Genomic DNA, 22,461 nt, shown 5'->3' on the forward strand with positions numbered 1-22,461 from the left:
TTCTCACACATGCAGCATACACTTTTCCCTTCAGCTTCAACGACACCCCTCCTCGTCAGCACGCCACTCAGTTCCCGAAACTTCTTCCATGCACACCTCACTCGAGCAACCATTGCCGAGTCTGATCTACCTTCTCCATTCAGCATGTCTCCTAGGTAACAAAATGTTTTCACACCTTCCAGCTTCACGCCATCTCCAAGATCCAACTCAACATTTCCTCCATCTGCAGCTCTCTCTGTGCACACCTTACACTTGATTGTAGCTGCCACACTGGTTAATGACCCTCTCAAACCACGACATTTTTGATGAACCCACTCAGCGCACATTGTACATTGAATGCAATTCACTCGGACACCTTTCCTGCACACAGCACACGGCCACTTCCCAGTTCTTTCCACCTCACCACATGCTTTACCACTTGCCATCACCTTCGTTTTTCCGATATTCACCTTCAGACCTTTTGTCTCCATACATTCCTTCCACTTGTTCATCTTCTCGTTCAGTCCATCCATACTTTCTGCAAACAACACCAGATCATCTGCATACAACAACTCCCACGGTAAACCCTCCTTTACGTTCTGAGCCATCACATCCATCACAGATACAAATAGTAGTGGACTTAGTACCAACCCCTGATGCACTCCCACCTTCACCTCAAACTCACCACTGTTCTCGTCCTTCGTCCTTACAGCTGTGCGCGCTCTTTTGTACATTGCCATCACCACTCCGATCAACCATTCCTCCACTCCTAGCTTCCTCAATGCCCATGTCACTACTTCACATGGAACCCTATCGAATGCTTTCTCCAGATCAACAAACCTAAGAAACAACTTCTTCCACTTCTCCATATACTTCTCCTGCAACTGCCTCACAATAAAAAGCGCGTCTGTCGTTCCTCTTCCTGGCATAAATCCAAACTGCATTTCGTCAATCTTCACTTTCTTTCTTATCCTCCTCTCCAACACCCTTTCCAATACCTTCATTCCATGCTCCAATAACTTTATCGCTCGATACGAGCCACAGTCCAGAGGGTCACCTTTCCCCTTGTATAGAGGGACGAGGGTACTCAGTTCCCAATCCACTGGAATGCGGCTTTCTTTCACCACCAGATTGCAGATCTCTGTCATTCTCTTCACACCCCAATTTCCCGCTGCCTTCAACATGTCTCCCACAACTCCCGTCGGCCATCCCGCTTTTCTACTCGTCATTGCTTTTATCGCTTCATCAACTTCCTTCTCGGTTATCTTCTCTGCCGGTCCTAAAACTGGGTTACTCTCCAGGTTGCCATCCCATTCATTTTCTGCATTCAACAGTATTTCCATATATCTCTTCCATCTTCCTTTAATTCCATCTGGGTCCACAACGATTTGTCCCACTTCATCCTTCAAGCAACTCACTCCCATCACATCACACCTCTCTTTCGCTATCTGCTTTGCAATCCTGAATACCGCTCTCTGACCCTCTTCCAAATCCAAGCGTTCTCCGAACATTTTCCTACATGCCTCCTGTGCCTTTGCTACCTCTTTCTTTGCAGCCTTCTTGGCTGCCTTATCACTTTCATGCTCTGCCTTTTCTGCCCCCATACCCTTCGCCTTCTGCCACTCCTTGAACTTCTTCCTCTTCTCGTCAATCTTCTTTCCAACTTCATCATCCCACCACCATGTTTCCGAGTGCCTTGGTGGTCCTTTTGTCCATCCACATACCTCACTAACGGCTCCCAACAGACTATCTTTCATTGACATCCAACCACTTTCAAGCTCAACCACATCATCCTCTGCCATACTCAGCCTCTCTTTGAATGCCTCCCTCACTGTCACCTCTTTCAACCTCCACACCTTCATTCTCGGTTGGTACTTCACCCGCCGAGCTATCCTCGCACCTTTCACCCTTATGTCGCAGACAACCAAGTGGTGCTGTGAAACAGCCTCCTCCCCCGGGATCACCTTTGTGTCCCGGAGGTGCCCCCTATCTCGCCTACGCACCAGCAGGTAGTCAACGGTTGTCGTCGACCCACCTGACGTGTACGTAACAAGCTTATTATCCTCTTTCTGAAACTGACTTTTACAAATCAACAAATCAGCTGCATCAGCAAACTCCAAAATCCTTTCACCTTCTCCATTTCTCACACCATATCCATAACCCCCATGAACTCCCTCAAAACCGTCCATACTCCTTTTCACATGTCCATTTAGGTCTCCTCCTACCACAACAACTTCCTCATCTTTCACGTTTTCCATCAGCTTCTCTGTAGCACACCAGAACTTGTCCTTCTCTTCATCGGTCCGACCAACCTGCGGAGCATATCCCGAGATGATGTTCACCAAGAGTTTTCCAATCATCATTTTCACCATCATCAACCTTTCACTCACCTTAGTCACACTCACCACACTGTCTACAAACTCAGAAAACAGGACACCAACACCATTCACGCCCTCTGGGCACCCTCGCCACACAAACTTGTATTTCTGTCCGTGCCTACCCTTCACCATTCTCACACCACTTCCCTTCCATCTCGTCTCCTGCACACAACATATGTCCACTCTTCTTCTGACCAATACTTCCACCACTTCTCCTGATCTCCCTGTCATTGTCCCAACATTCCATGTCCCAAACCTCAGAAACCGATCTCCACGTCGGGCATCAGACGTTTCGTCGTCATAAATGGAATGATTTCCACCCTTGCTTCGATCGGGTTCCCCACCTTGAGTTTTGAGGAGAGGGAGTGGGGTCCCCCACGTGGTACTTTGGGCTGTACCCTGCCCATATGTAGTCGTAATTGTCATGGTTCTCTTTTTGAGGCAATGTTTTTATGGCCAGATGCCCTTCCTAACGCCAACCCCTTTAGTCGCCTCTTACGACACGCAGGGATACGGTGTACCTATTTTAAACCGGGGTGCACACCGGTAAAGGACTTCCAGGAAGGAAGTTGGTATTTCAAAAAAGTGGATTTGGGGTGAAATTAGCAGGGGTAGAAAAGATCAAGGTTTTGGATGGGGGAAAATAAGAGATGGTGGTGAACAGCTGTTTTAAAGACCTGGAGGGAGGAGTGGGATTGAAGAGAGTGAGGGAGTTTGTTCCAGAGGCGGGAGAACAGGGGAATGAAAGAGTGAAGGTGAGCAGAGAGTCTTGATTTTGGCAGTTTAACCATAAGAGAGTTGCAAGCAGATCTTGTGCGACCTGCAGGAATATTTGGGGGACAGAGCCCAGAGAGCTGGGGAAGCAAGGCCGGACAGGAGTCGGTAGAGGACAGAAAGCCCACCAACCTGCCTGCGGTGATGTCTTGACATGTCTTGACAATTCCCTTGACATATTGAGGGATGTCTTGACAATTCCCAACATTAAAATAGTGTATAAAGTTCACAAGGCATTGAAATTAAGTGCCATTAAATATGGCTTCCCAATTTGGGCTGGAACTTTGGCTTCTCATCTTACCCCACTAGATGTGGTGGAAACCAAGGTGTTACTCTCTTCAGTTTTCGGATTTCACCACACTCAATTAAAGGATTTCTGCCCCCCCCCCCACCCCCTACTGTTGGAATCACCTCCATAAGTCTGTCCTCTCAAGCTCTTCCCTTTAGTCTTTCAGGATTGCAGTTCAGGGACACTATGAGCTTTTTGACTCAAATGAACAACATTCACCACAAGTTAATTAGCTTCGAACGGCTTACCTCCTGTTCTGGGCGTGCCATTGTCTTTGCTTTATCCCAGACTTCTTTCCACCGCTCTTTCACATGCACCAAGTCATTTTCCAAATGTTCAATCTCCTGCAGAGATGCAGATATTTGAGCAATGGTCCAATGTAGCATTATACATGAAACAAATTACAGTGCCCGAACAAATAATAGGCAATTAAAAAATATACCTCTATCCTACCTTTAGTGTCTCTGTTATTGCATCAGGTTGTAGTCGGCTGACGTTGTTGTAACACGGCCACACTGTTTTCCGTTTGCTTTGAGGCACTGAACCCGTATGCTGCTCATCTTCAGTTCCATCTTCATCAGACTGCCCAGCTTGTAACTCCCAGTCGTAGCAAGTATCTTCCCCCAGTGTCTCTTCAACAAAAAAGTCCCATAACCTCAGTGCTGGCATGGCTGTTAGTGGCTGTAACCCCTGTACAGTTAAACAAAGTAACAAGACATCAAAAGAAAAAGGAAAAAAACCCATCACCATTTATTTCAATTCAGAGCAAAAAGCAAATACAATCACTGTCATTAATTTGAAATCGGAGAAAAAAAAACGCACAGGTAACGTTTTAGTGTGCAAAGCTTGTCCAATATATTTGCTGCAAAGAGCACTATAGTATAGTTGCAATACCATGTGTCATACTTCTTCCAAATTAACCAGAACCAGTTCATCTTAACATAACAATTGTGGGCACAATCTGTCGTTGCCATGCTTTGTACAACACATTTTGGTTACAAATATCAGCAGCCAGTCAAGAACTTGCAACCTGGACACCAACATTTCATAATTTATAACCTACAGAGCCTTCAGAAAGTATTCACATCGCTTGACCTTGACCTTGATCAAGAGAAATGGGAGGCACCTGAGCTAAATTTAAAGTGTCATAGCAAAGGGTCTGAATACTTATGTCAATGTGACATTTCAGTTTTTTCTTTTGAATAAATCTGCAAAACTTTCTAAAATCCTGTTTTCTCTTTGTCATTATGGGGTATTGAGTGTAGATTTATGAGGGAAAAAATGAATTTAAACGATTTCAGCATAAGGCTGCAACATAACAAAATGTGAAAAAAGTGAAGGGGTCTGAATACTTTCCGAATGCACTGTATATGGATTCGCCAGCCGGGTAACGAATGGCTCGTTGGACCAGATTCCTGAGCTTTGACCCTGAAGCTGAAGAGCCACAGATAACTCTGCGGCACGACAGTGCGGATGCCGTCTGAAGCGATTAATTTAGGTAGGGTTCTTCCGCCTAATTCCCATGTTACCTTCCATGGAGACAGATTTGTGGCCCTTTGTTTTTACTGCTTCACCCTCATTCTCGTTCCTTCCACTTTCATCCCAATGTCCCTCCCCAGCTCCTTCAGTCAGGATGCATTCATCGGGTACCCCCTCCTAAAGTTAGCTTTCAGGTTAATCCCACTCTTCTCTGCATGGATTCAAGTCGGTGGTACTCCTGAATCTCATCACTCCCTATCCCAAACACTACCTAATCAATCACTCTTACTTGTAAGCTGCTGTATTTCCCCTTCTGTGCATCCCCCCTTTCTCTTCTTGCTTCTTCATTCCTTTGCGTTTTGCATCCACCTTTTGCCCCACGACAGAACTCTCAGTACATTACTATTTTGACGTCCATATTCTCCCATGAGCCTTGACATTACAAAAAAAACAAAAGTATGTATACTTATAGTCTTGGCCAAAAATATTGGCACCCTTGCATTTTTTCAAATAACAATTTTCTCCAAAAAATAACTTGAAATTTACAAAAGTATTTGGTCTCCACAATTCCTTATTTCACTGCTAATATTACAGATCCTTTGTTTTTGATTCAGAACTTAATATATCCTTTTAAATCAGAAAATAAAAATGAATGGCATTGACAAAATTATTGACACACGAGACTTAATATTCGGTAGCACGGCCTTTGGACAAAATAACTGCAGTCAAGCGCTTCCTATAGCCATGAATGAACTTCCTACCCCTCTCCACTGGTAGTTTGGCCCACTCTTCTTGTGCAAACTGCTCCAGTTCTCCCAGCTTTGAAGGGTGCCTTCTCCTAACTGCTCTTTTCAGATCTCCCCACAGGTGTTCAATGGGATTTATATGTGGACTCATTGCTAGCCACTTCAGAACAGTCCAGCGTTTTGTCTTGAACCATTCCTGGGAGCTTTTTGAAGTGTGTTGGGGTCATTGACCTGCTGGAAGACCCATGACCTTCGACGGAGCCCCAGCTTTCTGACACTGGGTTGAACATTGCGCTCCAAAATGCCATGGTAATCTCTTGATTTCATGATGCCATGCACACATTCAAGGCACCCAGTCCCAGAGGCAGCACAGCAACCCGAAAACATCACTGAACCTCCTCCATGCTTAACTGTAGGGAAGGTGTTCTTTTCTTTTAAGGCTTCATTTTGTTTTCTGTAAACATAGAGAGATGATGTGCTTTCCCAAAAATCTCTAATTTGGTCATCTAATTGTCCCCCGTTGCACCGCGGAGCGAAAGGGAGACTATGGTTTTCCCCTCCGTCCGTGTGCGTGCGTCCGTGCGTGCGTGTGTGCGTGCGTGTGTAAGCGAAGGACCGAATTCTAATTTGGTGTGTGGGTGCAACCCACGTCAAAATCCAAGATGGCCGCCGCCATGTATGTCTGACACCATGTATGTCTGAACCTTGTGAGCGCAATATCTTTAAAAAATAAGCGAAGTACCAACTTCTAATCTGGTGTGTGGGTGTATCTAGGCATAAGGAAGAACGCTATTGAAAATTGGGTCGCCACGTCAAAATCCAAGATGGTCGCCACCATGTATGTCTGAACCTTGTGAGCGGAATATCTTGAAAAATAAGTGAAGTACCAACTTCTAATCTGGTGTGTGGGTGTATCTACGCATAAGGGAGAACGCTATTGAAAATTGGGTCGCCACTTCAAAATCCAAGATGTCCGCCTTACGTCTTCCACTTTGTCAACTCACATCACTTCACCGACGGGGGACCTCGGCGTAATGCTTGTTGAGTTGGCAACGGATGGATGGTGCGAGTTGAAACTGTCGTACCTTGTGTCGGAAGGTCAGCTCGACTTCCGTTTCCGGTCTTGCTGGCGACGGTTCGTTTTTTCGCAGGTCTCCACGCTCTCCATCGAAATCGAAGTTAAGTCATTGTTCCAATTTGTATTTTCGTTATAACTGTATTTCTTTTATGGTGTATGTACGTATATTGTCCCGTCAAAGATTTTCGGTGCAAATCTTTCATACCTGTATTGAAAATCGCGTTAATTCGTGTCGTCTCGAGGCCCTGTACAGTGTACACTGTACAACCTTGAGGCTTTGTTTTTCTCTCAGCGCCTGTCGTTTGTGATCCAATAACTTTCGTTCTCTGTTTTCGCAGTCTTTCCACCCCAAAGCCTACTTCCTTATGTAAATCTCAACTCAAAAAAACAAAAAAAAAAGACATTACCTTCTCTGTGCTCATTCGTTTATTCTTTCTTATTCGTTCGTTCGTTCTTCGACCACGTGTTTCTCCCCCATTTCCCCAGATAGATTGTCAAATTTCAATTCGTTATTTTATCGTCCATGTGATATTGTTTGATTATAGTTAGTTTTGGTTTGAATTTCCTGTAACTCGTATTTAATTAATCGTGTTCTGCTCCTCGTGTGTGGCCTTGTACTGTAGTTGTACCCCCGTCGGTGTTTTGTTAACTTAAGTGTGTTTTGCTTGGCTCTTGGTTTTTTCCCTTCTACCCCGAACATAATACTGTCTAACGTTCTAAATCCCCACCCCCCCCCCCCCCAAAAAAAAAAAAAAAACCAAAAACATTTATTTTATTTTCTCCACGTGTACTGTTGTCTCATCCTGTATTTTCTGTCCAGGTGTGCTGTTCGCCCCACCCCCATTATCTCCTTGCCATCCACCGTTTGCCCTGTTCACGTGACTCGTGGTGGTCCCTCTCGGCTCTCCCCCCGTTGGTATTTTTGTGCATATAAGATTGTTCATAGTTCTGTTTAAATATTTTTAAATATGTTTAACCTTTCCCCTTCTGTTTTTTATTCAGTGGTATATTACAACACGCTGTTTTTCTTCCTATTTAAAAGGCTTTTCTCAATTTCCTCTCCAACTCATTCCACTTCAAAAAAAAGAAATTCAATATCTTATACGTCTCCCTCACTACATGGTCTAAATTCACATTCATTCCATCCCTCTTCCATCATCCTGAACCGGATTGCTAACTTGAAAATCACAACAAACCCAATTTGTTATCAATGTTCATCTTTCATTAATCATCCACTTTCTAAACTCCCCTCTTGCCCCTCCCATCCAAATCCCCCCCCTTGCACCTACACTCCGAAACTTCCCCCTTGCCCCTCCACTCTTAAACTCCCCCCTTGCCCCTCCACTCCTGAACTCCCCCCTTGCCCTTCCCCTCCTAAACTTCCCCTTCCCCTCCTAAACTTCCCCTTTGCCCCTCCCCTCCTAATCCCCCCCCTTGCCCCTCCACTCCTGATCTCCCCCCTTTCCCCTTCCCTCCAAAACTCCCCCCTTGCCCCTCCCCTCCTAAACTCCCCCCTCACTCCTGCCCTTCAAAACTCCACCCCAATCCCTCCGATTCAATTCTCCCCCCATACCATTCCTCTCCAATTCTCTCTCCTCCCCCCTCCTCCTCCAAGCTGCCTCCTCCCCACTTCGTCTCCCTTCTATCTCATACCTCCACCCCCCCAAACCTTCTACTTTCCTCTGCCCCCCCTCAAACAACCCCTCACTGTGCCGCATCCCTTCACCAGCAAACCTTTCATCCTCCTCATCCTTCCCTTTCTTGGAACTCTTCTGCAACATCTGAAACACTATCAACTGCTCTCCCTACCTCCCCCTCTCATCCTTCATCTTACCCTACTCCTCCCCTCCCCTGTCCTGTACCCGATGCTCCCCCTCTCTCTTCATTAACGGTATGGACCTCAAACATCCGGGGCCTTCGCTCAAACCTGACTGATCTCTCCATACAGGTTGCTTCTGACAATCCAGACTTGATCTGCTTAACAGAGACTTTCCTCCTTCAAGATGTCTCTGATTCCTTAATATCTCTTCCTGGTTACTCCCTCCTCCGGTATGATAGACCTGAGCCTCGGCCTGGTGGTGGGGTGGCTATCTTTGTCAAAAACTCTCTTCCTCACTCTCCTTGCACTGCTCTCTTTCCTCCTCACCCGCAGGAGTACCTCTGGTTACGGCTTCCTCTCCGCTCCCACCTTTTGTTCATATGTGTTCTGTACCGTCCCCCAAACAGTGATGACTCCATCTACATTTCAATGTCTGACAACATGGACCAACTTCTATCCACTCATCCCAACTCTCTCTTCCTCATATGTGGTGACTTCAACTGTCATCATGCCACCTGGTTGGGTGTGGGTTCCTCTCTCACTAGTCATGGCACCTCAGCAAAGGACTTCTGTGACTCACTGGGATTGACACAATCTGTCAATTTCCCGACCCGGATCTCAGCCAATGGAGTATCTTCTCTTCTAGACTTGGTTGTGACAAACTTCCCTGCTAATGTCTGCTGCTCTTCTTCTGCTCCAATCGGTTCTTCTGATCATGTGCTTGTCAAAGTGGACATCTCTCTGGCCATTCTCAGAGAGCCTCCTCAGCGTCGACGAGTCTGGCATTTCACTCAGGCCGACTGGGACGGTCTTCAAGCAGCCATCAATCGTCTGGATTGGTCTCCCATCTCCACTGCCTCTGACATCAATTCTTCCTGGGAATTCTTCCAAAGCAAACTGATCTCTCTCATGCACAGATTTATCCCATCTCGCCTTCAATTGTCTTACCCTTCCTCCCGTCCATGGTACACTGAATCTTGTGGTGAGGCAGTTGCCCTGAAACAACTTGCCTTTGCCTCTTGGAAGGCTAATCCAACTGAAGGAAATCTCAGTTCCTTCCACCAAGCTCGGAACAAGTGTGTGTCTACCCTCAGGAGTGCCAGGAAGCACTATCTCTCCTCACTCAAGAATGAACTCTCAAACCTGTCTCCTTCCTCCAAATCCTGGTGGCGTCTGGTCAAATCCGTTTCTGGTGTTTGTTCCCCCTCCATCCCCTCCCTTACCTCAAATGGCCACACAGTTGACATCGCACGTGACAAAGCCGAATGCCTCAACTCTGTGTTCGCCTCGAAATCCTTAGTCCCAAACCCATCTCTCTCTGTTCCCACCTTTCCCAGTCGAACCCAACTGCTCCTGGACTCTGTGTCCTTCTCTCCTGACAAGGTGGAGGAGTTTTTGTCAAACCTCGACTCTGATTCTGCAACTGGACCAGACGGCATCAGCCCACGGGTCTTAAAATCCTGCTCTGCCGCTCTATCTCACCCTCTCTCTGTTCTTTTCACCCTATCTTTTGCTCAAGGTCATCTGCCAGCATCCTGGAAATCAGCTAACATTACCGCTTTACACAAAAAAGGTGCAAAAACAGATCCTTGCAACTACAGACCAATCAGCCTGCTCCCAATTATCAGCAAAGTCATGGAATCCATCATTGCTTCGGATATGAAATCTTTCCTCTTCTCCAATGGCTTGATCTCTGATCATCAATTTGGTTTCAGACCAGGTCACTCTACTCTGGACATGCTGCTTCTGCTGTCTCAACAATGGATGGAGGTCCTCAATGCCAAACAGGAAATCAGAGCTGTCTCCCTTGACATATCAAGGGCCTTTGATACGGTCTGGCACCCAGCTCTGCTCACCAAACTCTCCTCCTATGGTATCCATGGAAATCTCCATGCATGGCTTGCGGACTTCCTCTCTGGTCGTAGTCAACGTGTGGCCCTGAATGGATTTCTCTCATCTCCCCTTCCTGTTCAGGCTGGAGTTCCCCAAGGAAGTGTGCTGGGCCCTGTGCTTTTTCTGGTCTTTATCAATGATCTCTCTGACTCTCTGGAAAATCCTCTCTATCTCTTTGCTGATGACTCCACTCTCTGCCGCTCCATTCCTCTTCCCTCAGATCGGCAGTCTGCAGCCTCCTCACTCTCTGAAGACCTGGACAAAATCACAGACTGGTCAAACAAGTGGAACATGTCTTTCAATCCTGCCAAATCTCACTCTCTTACTATGTCTCTCCGAAAAGATCGACTGGACAACCCTCCCATCTACTTTCTCAACAATCCTCTCCAAGAAGTTCTGTCACTCAAGCTTTTGGGTCTCACTATCTGCCATGATCTTTCTTGGGAAAACCACATTTCCAAGCTGGCCTCCAAAGCCAGTCGCCGACTGGGCATCCTCCGTCGTGCGAAGTCGTTCCTCGGCACACCTGAGCTCCTCACCACTTACAAGGCTTTCATCCGCAGCTCAATGGAATACTGTTCTCCCCTATGGGCTGGTGCTCCTGCCTCACACCTGGCTCGGCTTCACGCTGTTGAATCCAAAGCTTTCAAAATCATTGGAATCTCCCGCGATGAAGCTATCTCTGAGGGCCTTTCACTCACTCACCGCAGGCAGGTAGGTGGTCTTTCTGTCTTCTACCGACTCCTCTCCGGCCTTGCTCCCCCAGCTCTCTCTGTGCTCTGTCCCCCAAATATTCCTACAGGTCGCACAAGATCTGCCAGCAACCCTCTGATGGTTAAACTGCCGAAATCTCAGCTCTCTGCTCACCTCCACTCTTTCATTCCTCTTTTCTCCCGCCTGTGGAACAAACTCCCACACTCCCTTCAATCCCTCTCCTCCCTCCAGGTCTTTAAAACAGCTGTTCACCACCATCTCTTATCTTCCCCCATCCATAACCTTGATCTTTTCTACCCCCACTAATTCACCCCAGATCCACCTTGTTTGAAATTCCAACTTATTTCCTGGAAATCCTGGCAGTGTCCATATGTTTATACCTCTCCCACCCCCCCCCCTTCACATGCCTCCCCCCCTTCACATGCCTCCCCCCCTTCACATGCCTCCCCCCCAAAGCCCTCTCCCTCCCACAGATCTCTCCATGTCTCCATGTCTCTCGGTCCCTGCTCTCAAATGTTGTGTTTGTGTCCTTCCCCCTCTCTCCCCATCTTGTCTACCGCTCCCGATGTTATTTGTTTTATGTGTCTGTTTGTCTTTCTGAGTGATTAATGTTCGCTCTTTCACGAGCCTCGATCTTGTATACAAAAAAAAAAAAAAAAAAAAAGAAAAAAAAAGAAGCTGTTTGGCAGTTGATCGAGGTGCTTTCTCCACCACTTGAACAATCATTCGCTGCAATCTTCGATCAAGCTTTCTCTTGCGGCCACGTCCAGGGAGGTTGGCTACAGTGCTATGGGCCTTAAACTTCCTGATAACATTACATATGATGGACAGAGGAACATCAAGGTCGGGGATGGACTTGTCGCCTTGAGATTGTCCATGCTTGGCTACAATCTTGTGTCTGACCTCCTCAGAGAATTCTCTGGTTTTCTTTCCATTGTCCATGGTCATTGTGGTGCACAGAGTGACACAAAACAGCAGAATGACTCCTGTTCTCGATTCAAACTGATTGAATGAGTGATTTTTATATTGCAAGCACCTGCAGCTCATCACAGGTGAGTTAAATTCCAAAGTAAAGGAGAATCACCTGCTTGAAATCTAATTATTTCTAACAACTTCTAAAATGTGCCAATACTATTGTCCAGGCCATTTTAGGATTTGTGTGGAATAAGCTAAGATTCAGGAATTTTTCAACTTTTTTTGTTTTGTTCCACTGCAAATGAAAGAAATACATATGTGGATACCAAAATATTTTTTAATCTCAACAATTTTCTGGAAGAAATGGTGCATTATTTGAAAAAAGTGCAAGGGTGCCAATACTTTTGGCCATGACCGTGTGTGTGTGTGTGTGTGTGTGTGTGTGTGTGTGTGTGCGTGCGTGCGTGCGTGCGTGCGTGCGTGCGTGCGTGTATATATATATATACACATAACATTGTATTTTAGAAATATCACAGACCTCCTCTCCATCAGATGGTGCGTATAAGTAATTGTAGAAGACAGGGCTGGTTCGGTGCAATTGATCAATGCAATCCCATAGGCCCTTGACTTGTCGAGGCCCAACCTTCTCTCCTTTTTCTTCATACATCATTCCTGGAAAGCAAGCCATTGACAATATCACCACCACAACCATCAATAACAGGTCTAATAGATTTCAACCAGGTATTCATGGGAAGCCATACACCATCAACAGAAACAATTATACTCGCGAGGTACCCGTGCTATGCATGGGTGGGAAGCCAAAAGCAAACAACCAGTGCGGAAATGGTGAATGCTAAACCATGGAACCAATAAATTCCACATTGCTGTGCCACCTTCCGTCGAACGTCAGACATGGACAGCCGGTTCGTGAATGACGGGCAAAAAAACGTATCCAGTCTGAATGTTGCTATATCCAGTCAATGGCGAATCTGCATTTGGCGAATCCGCGAATGTCACGGTTCGAAAGTAAAAACCCTCACGTCATTTTCTCATTCATATTCAAACTCAATATCTCAATTTTCATTCCAAACAGCATCATTCCAATCATACATCAATGTTTTAACAAAATACTGTGTTAAACCACGATTGTATTGAGATATTATCAAACCAGCCAATTTCTCATCATCTGTTCATTTCTGGAATCGGGAGCAGGTCCATATCGAGCCAATTTCTTTATCCACCAAAAGGTTTTTGAGGAAATCGGCCAAACCTCTGTCTGACACTATTTCTTCTATTTATATTGACAATGAACCTACTACTTTTATTCATTCAACGAAATTTCTAGGCGTTATCTTGGATGATAAACTTTACCGGTCTCATCATATTTTATCGATTGCTAAGATTATTTCTCGAAACGAGGGCATACTGTCTAAACGTCGTACCTTCCTTCCTCCTTGTATTTTATTCTTTCTCTATAATACCTTAATCCTCCCTCAACTGAACTATTGTAACATTGTCTGGGCACGCTCCAGTTACAATCAGCTACACTTACTCTCAGTTATTCAAAAGCGCGCTATAAGGATCAGCACCCTCTCTCAATCTCTCATCAATGTGACCATACTGCAACTCTTTTTACCAAACTCAACACATTGACACTTTTTGACATTAATAAATTACATACTGGGATATTTATGTACAAGCATATGAACAAAATTCTTCCACAAGTTTTTTTCATCTGACTTTACAGTTGTCCATGATATCCACTCTCATTTCACTCGATCACAACATAACTTATTCCTACCTCCTTTTACTCGTATATCTTACTCCATTAATACTCTACGTTATTTTGGGCCAAGTCTTTGGAACAGTATTGATGGAGCAGTGAAGGCACAGTCGTCTGTGAGTCGGTTTAAGTCTTCCTATAAACAAAATTTGATCTCGTATTATTGCTAGTTTCCTTTCTACACGTTGATTACTTATTCACTTTTGCATGTCTTGCCTTATTGTTATTTCATTCTTTTTTATTTGTTACCTCGACCACCAAAGGTGGATGGATGTTATGTTTTCACCACTGTCTGTTTGTTTGTGAACAAAATATCTCAAAATGTTGTGGGCAGATTCGGACGAAATTTGGCAGAGATGTAGCATATTAGACGAGGACGAAATGATTCGATTTTGGTGATGATCAGATCCGGCTACGAGAATTTTTAAGTGATTCTTCACCATTGAGTGATATGGCCAACCAGGTGGAGGTATGCTCTCTGAATGCCGTTCTAGTTTACTCTTATTGTTGTTATTCTTTGTATTTTTGACTATTTTCCTTCATTTTGATTCGGTATCTTAATCTAATTTATCGTTTGTCATTTATGTTGTTAGTTCATAGGCATATCAATACAAGCCTTGGCTTCTGAATATGCCTCCATATTTGCTTCCCTATATATTATCTTGCTTGTATATCCTTTATGAGTTTTATTGCGGAGCTTGTGAAACCTCCTTACAACAACCTCACAACATCCGCTGGGACCCCAAAACGTTCCACAGAAGGTTTGGCGGGGCGAGCCCCAAAACTGAGGGAGTACTTTTGCGATGGACGGACAGACACTCCTGTTTTATAAAATAGATACAAGCCAAAATCTGACGTCATGGCCAGGTTCAAAACTCACTCCGTATTACCAAATCAAGGTGTGCAACATTGGTAAAGACCTATCCCAACAACCGCACAGCTGTTATTGCTGTCAAAGGCACTTCCACCAAGTATTAACTCAGGGGGTGGACACTTATCCAACCAGATATTCTAGTTTTGTAGTTTGAATCAATTTTTAAAAATTCGTTGAATTTGCTTTTCACTTGGAAGTTGTGGCTTCCGATGTGTAAATAAAGGTGGAAAAAGTCCGATTTAATACAAGGCAACAAAAGGTGAAAATTTTGAAAGCGGGTGTAGACTCTCTCTCTATAGGCACTGTAGATGTCTTAAAGGACACATACAACAGGCACGAATAACTAATGTAATGTGTTACGGTGGTAAATTCTGGAATTAATTAATTTTTGACTTTTCCAACCTTCACTTTATTTAAATTGAATTATATACTTGAACACTAAAACACAAATCGCCTTGTTTGCACTTCCAAAAACCTCCAGCTTTGCAGTACTTGGAAAATGTTAAATAGGGTGGTGCATGAGGGTGGTGTTTAATAGTGCTGATCTTCTGGATAGACTGCTTCAACAGCTCCAAAATTCCGGATAGCCTGCTTCGATCGCTCTAAAATTCCAGATAGACAGCTTCAATAGCATTAAACTTCTGGATAAACTGCTTCATAGCTGAACTTCCAGACAGACTGCTTCAACAGCGCTAAAATTACAGATAGACTTTTGTTTCAATAGTGCTAAACTTCCAGATAGAAGGCTTCAGTAGTGCTAAACTTCTGGGATTAAAAAAAAAAAAATCTTTTAAATCTATTTTATTAAAATTGAAGTATATACTTGAACACTGTGGGGTAATTATGTCCAGTTAAATCTCATGTATGTATGTATATGTATATATGTACATATAATATATAGATATTTATATATATATATATACATATATATATTTATCTATATCTATATATATCTATCTATCTATCTATCTATCTATATATATACTAGCTGAGGTACCCGGCTTCGCCCGGGTTGAATAAGAATAATACAAATATATGATGAAAAGAACATGTATATTTTAGAGCAATATCACAGTACATTTCCTACATGACGTTTTTTCAATTTTCAATTTCTCAAAACCTCTGGGCATACAACATTTCTGGTTTTCTTACGTGGTGCCAAGACATAAAGATTGCTTGGTTTTCCAACCCTCGAGCAGCCCACGTACAGCTGGCCATGGGCAAACACTTGTTCTGTGAAGTTCAGGCCTACAACCTTCATTGATTGCCCCTGCGCCAGAAATATGTCTTGAAATATTCCTGAAATAGGTTGTTGACCTTTTGGCCTATGTTAACCTCAAAAATAATTGGTGGTTTAATTCAGTGATCTGATATGCAAATCCTCTTCAAATTTCAAGTCAATTAGATGAAAATTGACGATTTTAGAAATTTGGCCCATATTGATATTTTCACCTTTAGACCTCAAAAATAATTGGTGGTTGAATTAGGTGACCCAATATGTAAATCCTATCCAAATTTCAAGTCAATTGGATGAAAATGTAGGATTTTAAAAACTTCACCTTAAGTTGTTGACCTTTGGCCTATGTTTACTTTTTGGCCTATGCTGACCTCAAAAAGAATTGGTGGTTCAATTTCAGTGACCTGATATGCAAATCCTCTTCACATTTATATATATATATATATATATACATATATATATATATATATATATATATATATATATATATATATATATATATTGTTGTGGATTTGTAATTGTTGTAAAGATCACCCTTTGTAAATGTCATGATCGTTGTAAATACCTCCATAATTGTAAAGGTCAAAGGTTGTCCCCTTAATTAATTCATCGCATACACCTAGCCAATCTTAAGCCCTTCTAAGTAGTTATCTCTTTATTCTATGTGAGTTTAAGGCTCTGTTGGCCATTAATTGACACTCCATTGCACCAAATCAAATAAGAATAGCTCCCCTTCAATAATTACATTTCCCAGCCCAAACTCCCTCTCTGGGTAAAGCAGCTTCACAAGCGTGGGGTGCGCGCCCTCTCATTTCGCTGCAAATAGTGAATACGTGCTCCGTGCTCTGTTTGAACACGAGGGGCGGGGTCGCCGGGAAGAGGCAAGCCCAGGGCGCGCCACGAGGGGCGGGGCTGTTCAGCCCCATGCCCAAATAAGGGAACAAGCCTGTAGCTCGCCACGAGGGGCGCGCCGTTCGGCGCCATGTCCAAATAAGGAGGCAAGCCTGTGGCATTGCCATATAAGGTCACAGAGCACGGGGGGAGGGCGGTACCGAAACCGAGGCGGGCGTGTCACACCCGCGCTTGAGGATGAGATATGCGTGCGAAGATCGCGTAAGAGAGAGATGAGTAAGGGAGCCCCACGAGCAGTTCTACAGAAGGAGTTCTGAAGTGAGAGTTCTGTGAAGGGAGTTGCTTGAAGGTTCATAGAGGTGAAAAAAGTAGGTACAAGGTCGGAGAGAAGGCACGAACGAGAGGCGTGATCTAGCAAGACTGAGAGAGAGAGACGTGAGGGGGTGCCTGTATTGCGGCAATAGGCCGACACCCTCTAGGCCCTATCGCCGGTCGGTGAGACGCGAGGCTGCGTTTGCCGGATTTTCGCCTCGACCCAAAAGCGTGGATCGGAGCGCGCGCTTGGAGCCGGACCTCGACGCCTACCATCTGCCTGGACCCTCCTCTGCCGTCCCAAACCATCCCCGCCTTTCCATCCTTTTGTGTACGTGAGTTTGTTCTGTGTGTCTTGTCTTGTCCCTCGGTATTAATTAAGCTTGTATAAGTTAATATTTGCACTGTGTCACCTGCTTTTTCCATTTTCCCTGTATATAACCTTGACTGCTCCTTTTGCTTAGTGTGTGTAAATAATAAATCCTGTTACTCTTCTGTACGTCTTCTTCTTCTTCCTCTTTACATTCGGTCGCTTTAGAGGTTTCCAAATTGAATACCTGTGGCGCGATTTCGGCCAACGTCCAGGAATCGGGTTAGTCGGGGTAACTGTTCGGCCGCGGTGCCATCCGCTTGGCAAAACAACATCTTATCCGCGGTCCGTAACAATTGGTGTCTGGGAGTGAGATACGAGGCCCGAACCCAATTTTTAAAACATAAAAAAAAAAAAAATTTGGTCAAAATTTGGAGCAGCCAAGATTTAGTTTTTAAAATCCCAAATTGAATCGCGCCATGGCTAGTCAAGGCGATCGGATGCAGGTGGGTGAGCTAGAAGAGGGGTTAGGGGTAACTCAGGACCACAGGGAGGAAATGGAGGAGAGCAATGAGGAGGTGGTTGAGGAGGTGTCAGGCGCGCAAAATGGCGTCCTCGCGCACGTGGTTGTAGAGGCACAAAATGGCGGCTCGCACGTGGTTGGGGCAGCCGCGCCCGCAGCACCGGTGAATTTGGACCTCTTTATGATACAAATAAGGGCGCTCATGGTCCAGACAAGTGAAGACCTGAGGATTGACTTGGGAAACCAAATTGTAGGAATGGGAAACCAACTTGTGGGATTGAGGACTGATAGTGAGCGATTGGGGGACCAAATGGGGGCAATGAGGGACGAAGCGAGGAGTACCGGTGAACGGTTAGACAATAAATTTGAGGGGTTAGACAACGGGATAAAAGAGGTGAAAAATGGGTTAACGGGGGTGGAAAATAGAATGGCTGCCCAGGAGAATCAGATAGAGGGGGTGAAAAATGGGTTAGAGGGGTTAGAAAACAAGATGGAAAACAAATTGTGGGAAATAGGGGAGCAATCCGCCCGAGAAATTAAACAAATGGGAGAGCAGATAGAGGAGGTGAAAATCGGGGTAGAAACCAAATTGGATGCCCAAAGGGATGAATTAGGACAGATGAGGGCGGCATCCACAGAGGAGATGAAGGAGGAGATACGAGGAGATGAAGGAGGAGATACGAGGAGATGAAGGAGGAGATACGAGGAGATGAAGGAGGAGATACGAGGAGATGAAGGAGGAGATACGAGGAGATGAAGGAGGAGATACGAGGAGATGAAGGAGGAGATACGAGGAGATGAAGGAGGAGATACGAGGAGATGAAGGAGGAGATACGAGGAGATGAAGGAGGAGATACGACGAGGTGTAAGCGAGGAGGTCTCGGGGGTACGCGAGGAGGTAAAGCGAGGTGAAAAGCGTATGGAGAAAGAGGTGAGGAATAATACGGCTAGGTTACAGGGGGGAATAGAGGGTCTGACGAGGGGAGTAGAACAGCTGACAGTGGGACAAAAGGAACTCGTGGACCAAGTGGAAAAGAACACTGCAATAACCGGGGGGTTAAAAGCGACACAAAAAGACATTAAAAATGAATTAATAGCGACGCAGAAGGAATGTCAGATGGTACATGAGGGGTTGACGAAGAAGTTGGAAGAGGTGACAGAAGTAATGGAGACGAAGGACCGAGAGGTGAGGACGCACATAGAAACGGTTAAAGTGGCGTTAGAGGAAGAGATAGAGGGGGCGCACCGGGAGATGAAGGAGGTAAAGGCAAAATTAGAGGAGGTGGAAGAAGGGGTGAGTGAAATTAAGAAGAGACGGAGGGAAACTAAAAAGGAGATACAGGAGGAAGTGATGGAATATGTGCAAGGTCGGTGCTCAAATCATGATTATGTGCTCACTACCCCAAATAAAGTTTGCAGGTGGCAGAGGAGGTGCGACGATGAGGTGCCAAGGTGAGTGGCGATATATTCGGAAATGTATATGATGTGAGGGGAGCTTCAGTCGGCTTGGGGGTTGATTTGGATCCGGGTGTTCGTGAGAGGCCGCTGGTAAAGTGTGCGTCAAGGGGTGAGCGTGTTACGAAGCGTGAGTGTGGTGCCGAGTGCGGGCGAGAATGTCCGACTCTGGGGTGTGTGAGGAAAAAGTGCGCGCCAAGGAGTGAGTTGGTCGTAGCGCGGGTGCGAGGGGGCACATGGAAGCACGGGATGGGGAGTGTTACAGAGGATGTAACGAGAGAGTGCACACCTGTGGTGAGTGTTACGGAGGAAGTAACGGGAGAGTGTGTGCAAGAGGATGCACGAGAAAGGTGTGTAACGGACGGGTGCATGGGGAAAGAGTGCGCTGTCGAGTAAGGGAGGATGCACACCTGTGGTGAGTGTTACGGAGGGTGTAACGGGAGAGTGTGCGCAAGAGGATGCGCGAGAAAGGTGTGTAACAGAGGAGTGCATGAGGAAAGAGTGCGCTGTCAAGAGTGGAGGTGAGAGTAGCAAGAGTGACACGGAGCGTGAGTTGGTTGTGGCAGGTGAGAGAGGATGTACACCTGGAATGGAAGGATGCACACCTGGAATGGTAGCGCGTGTGTGGGAATGCACACTGGAATTGGTAGTGAGGCACGTGATTGGGTGTGCAAGTGAGAGCACACCTGTGGTTGTCACAGAGGTGACCGAGGAGGGGGCGCAAAGAGGTGTGTTGGTGAGGTGTGCGAACGACGAGTGTGTGCAAAGGTGTGCGGTGGTCAGGTGTGTGACCAAGTCTGTGAGCGGAATGAGTGTACCTGGGTGTGTAAGAGAAGGTGCAATGACAAGTAGCATGGTGACGGCTGGATGTGTGAGCAAGGAACGAGCTGCGGGGTGTAAGCATGCAGGTGAAGCATCGACGGTAACCGGGTTAGCGGTTAGAGCGACGTATAGCCGAATCGGGCCCTCGGTGCGCGCCGGGCAGCTTCGCGTGCCGCGAGGACCAGCGGGGATCCGAACCACGGCGGTTTCGAAAGAACCGCCGTACGCGATCCACGCTGGGCCTCGCTCGGAACGGCCGCGTCCGTGCTCCACTAGGCGGAGCGGGCAGCCCGATAGGAAGGGTCATCATGGCGACCCCTTTTTGTTGAGGCGTTCCGGCAGGTCGAGATCAGGCCATTGGACGGCTCTGTGCCGAGATCTTGGCCCGGGTAAGCGTCCTTCCCTGCACCGAATGCCGGACGCATCCAGCAGCCGGCACCAAGCAACCCGCATTCATTGCTCGGCTTTGCGAAGCCGAGCTTTAGAGATGAATTGGCGCACCGAGAGGCTCCAGTGAGTAGACGTATGATGAGGATAGTGTTTTGGCCCCGAAATTAGAAAAAGCAAAATTTGATGATTGGCAAAGGATTGGCAGAGTGATGATTGGCAGAGGATTTGTAGTGATTGGCAAATTTTTGATTGGCTGGAATTTGATGTGCAAAATTGGTAGTGAGAGATACCCGATGTGGTGGGATGGCAACTCTGCCATCTCTCACAGAGGGGGCAAAGGAGCACTAGTGTTATGGGGTTTATGGCAGTGAAAACTAGCCCGGGAGGGTTTGGATAATGTGTAGGGACCGAGAGATTGACAATAGGTAACGGTAAGGTTAGGTAGCTACATTGGACAGGTAGCTGGGGACATAGAGAGGGTAGTTTGGATGATAATGACATGGTATGTGCTTAGTTTAAAGGGAAGACGGGGAGCACTAAGTTAGCAGGGCACCAGGTAGATTAGATGATGCCGTGTGTATGGTGAACAGGTGTGATTGCACAGGTGCGCAACTGAACAGGTGTATGGAGCAGTGTTTGAGTGAGTGATGGTGATGAGTATTGTGCTGACCAAATGGTCCAGGAAGGAAGGAGGGTGCAGGTGGCACCAGGTAAGATTGCACAGGTGTGCAACAACAGGTGTATGGAGAATGGTTGTGTGAAATACATGGAGTGTGGAATACATGGAGTGTGGAATATATGGAGTATTGGAATGGATGGTCGTGGAGTGAGTATGGTGGAAACTATGGAGTGGAGTGGATGGTGCGAAGGTGTGAATGGGGGAAGGATGGACCCCCATCACGAATACCCGGGGAGGGTAGTGTAAGTGTTAGGTAGAGGGTATAGGTAAATTGTGGTTGGATATTGGCATCTGTGGTGCGGGTGAAAGAATGGTATTTGGATGGGTGCATTAGTGTTGTGGAAATGGCTGGGCGTGTAGCCTGTTAGTGTGTGTAGTTGGTTTGGGCACTCCACCACTGTGAGGATGTCGGCCAGGTGAGGCCGCAGGTGGGCTCTGGGAGCCGGTAGAGTTGTTGTGGATGGGGCCAGAGGATCCGGAGGACGGACCCGGGTAGCCCAGTGCCAGAGGGCACCGAGGGGTGACAGAGCCAGGAGGGGCCTTCCCCAGTTAGATAGGTCAGGTAAGGAGCAGGTAAGCTCGGGTGGCAACTACAGTGGTGGAGGTGTGCAGGTGGGTAGACCTGCTGGGAGAGCTACACGTCTCAGCCCAGAAATTGTGCAAGGGCACAAGGAGTTGCATCGGGGGAGTGAGACCCCAAATTGAGAAGCACCACAGTTTGGTCAATGGGAATTGGTTTTTAGAACCCATAGTGTAAGTTGGCCAATGGATTGGCAGGGAAAGACCCCGGGTAGTGTAAAGTGTGTTAATGTCATTTAGAAAGTAGTTAGGATGAAAATCTCCTTGCACCATCTACATCCACTCACCTGAGGTAACGATGGTACTCCACACCATGCCAGGTTGTTTTTATTATTTTTATTGATGCAAATGTTTGGATTGTGAGACGCATCATGACATGGGTGTGACATTGTGCTTGATGTTCCATCTCTCCCTCCTTATGAGGATTGATGATAAATTGGTGATGGCAAATTTTGAAGTGGAGGGAGTGAAGACGAATTTGGTATAGGGGGAAGATGTGACGGTAGCGACGGATTTGTAAATGTGTAGATTGTTGTACATATGGGGTAAGGGCAAGGGTAGTGTAGGTGACGGGGGGGGGG

General features: G+C 46.1%; 1 protein-coding gene across 1 annotated transcript in view; it reads right to left on the reverse strand.

The window, feature by feature from the left end:
* SBF1 (SET binding factor 1) overlaps positions 1–22,461 on the reverse strand; it is a gene marked incomplete in the record, with an annotated part of 417,110 nt that overhangs the window by 9,477 nt on the left and 385,172 nt on the right. Inside the window, 3 exon segments of the mRNA XM_078779651.1 lie at positions 3,669–3,764; positions 3,874–4,110; positions 12,603–12,736. Coding sequence (XP_078635777.1) covers positions 3,669–3,764; positions 3,874–4,110; positions 12,603–12,736 — 467 coding nt within the window.

Source organism: Myxine glutinosa, chromosome 1, assembly GCF_964187855.1.
Source record: "Myxine glutinosa chromosome 1, kmMyxGlut1.1, whole genome shotgun sequence".
Taxonomy (NCBI): domain Eukaryota; kingdom Metazoa; phylum Chordata; class Myxini; order Myxiniformes; family Myxinidae; genus Myxine; species Myxine glutinosa.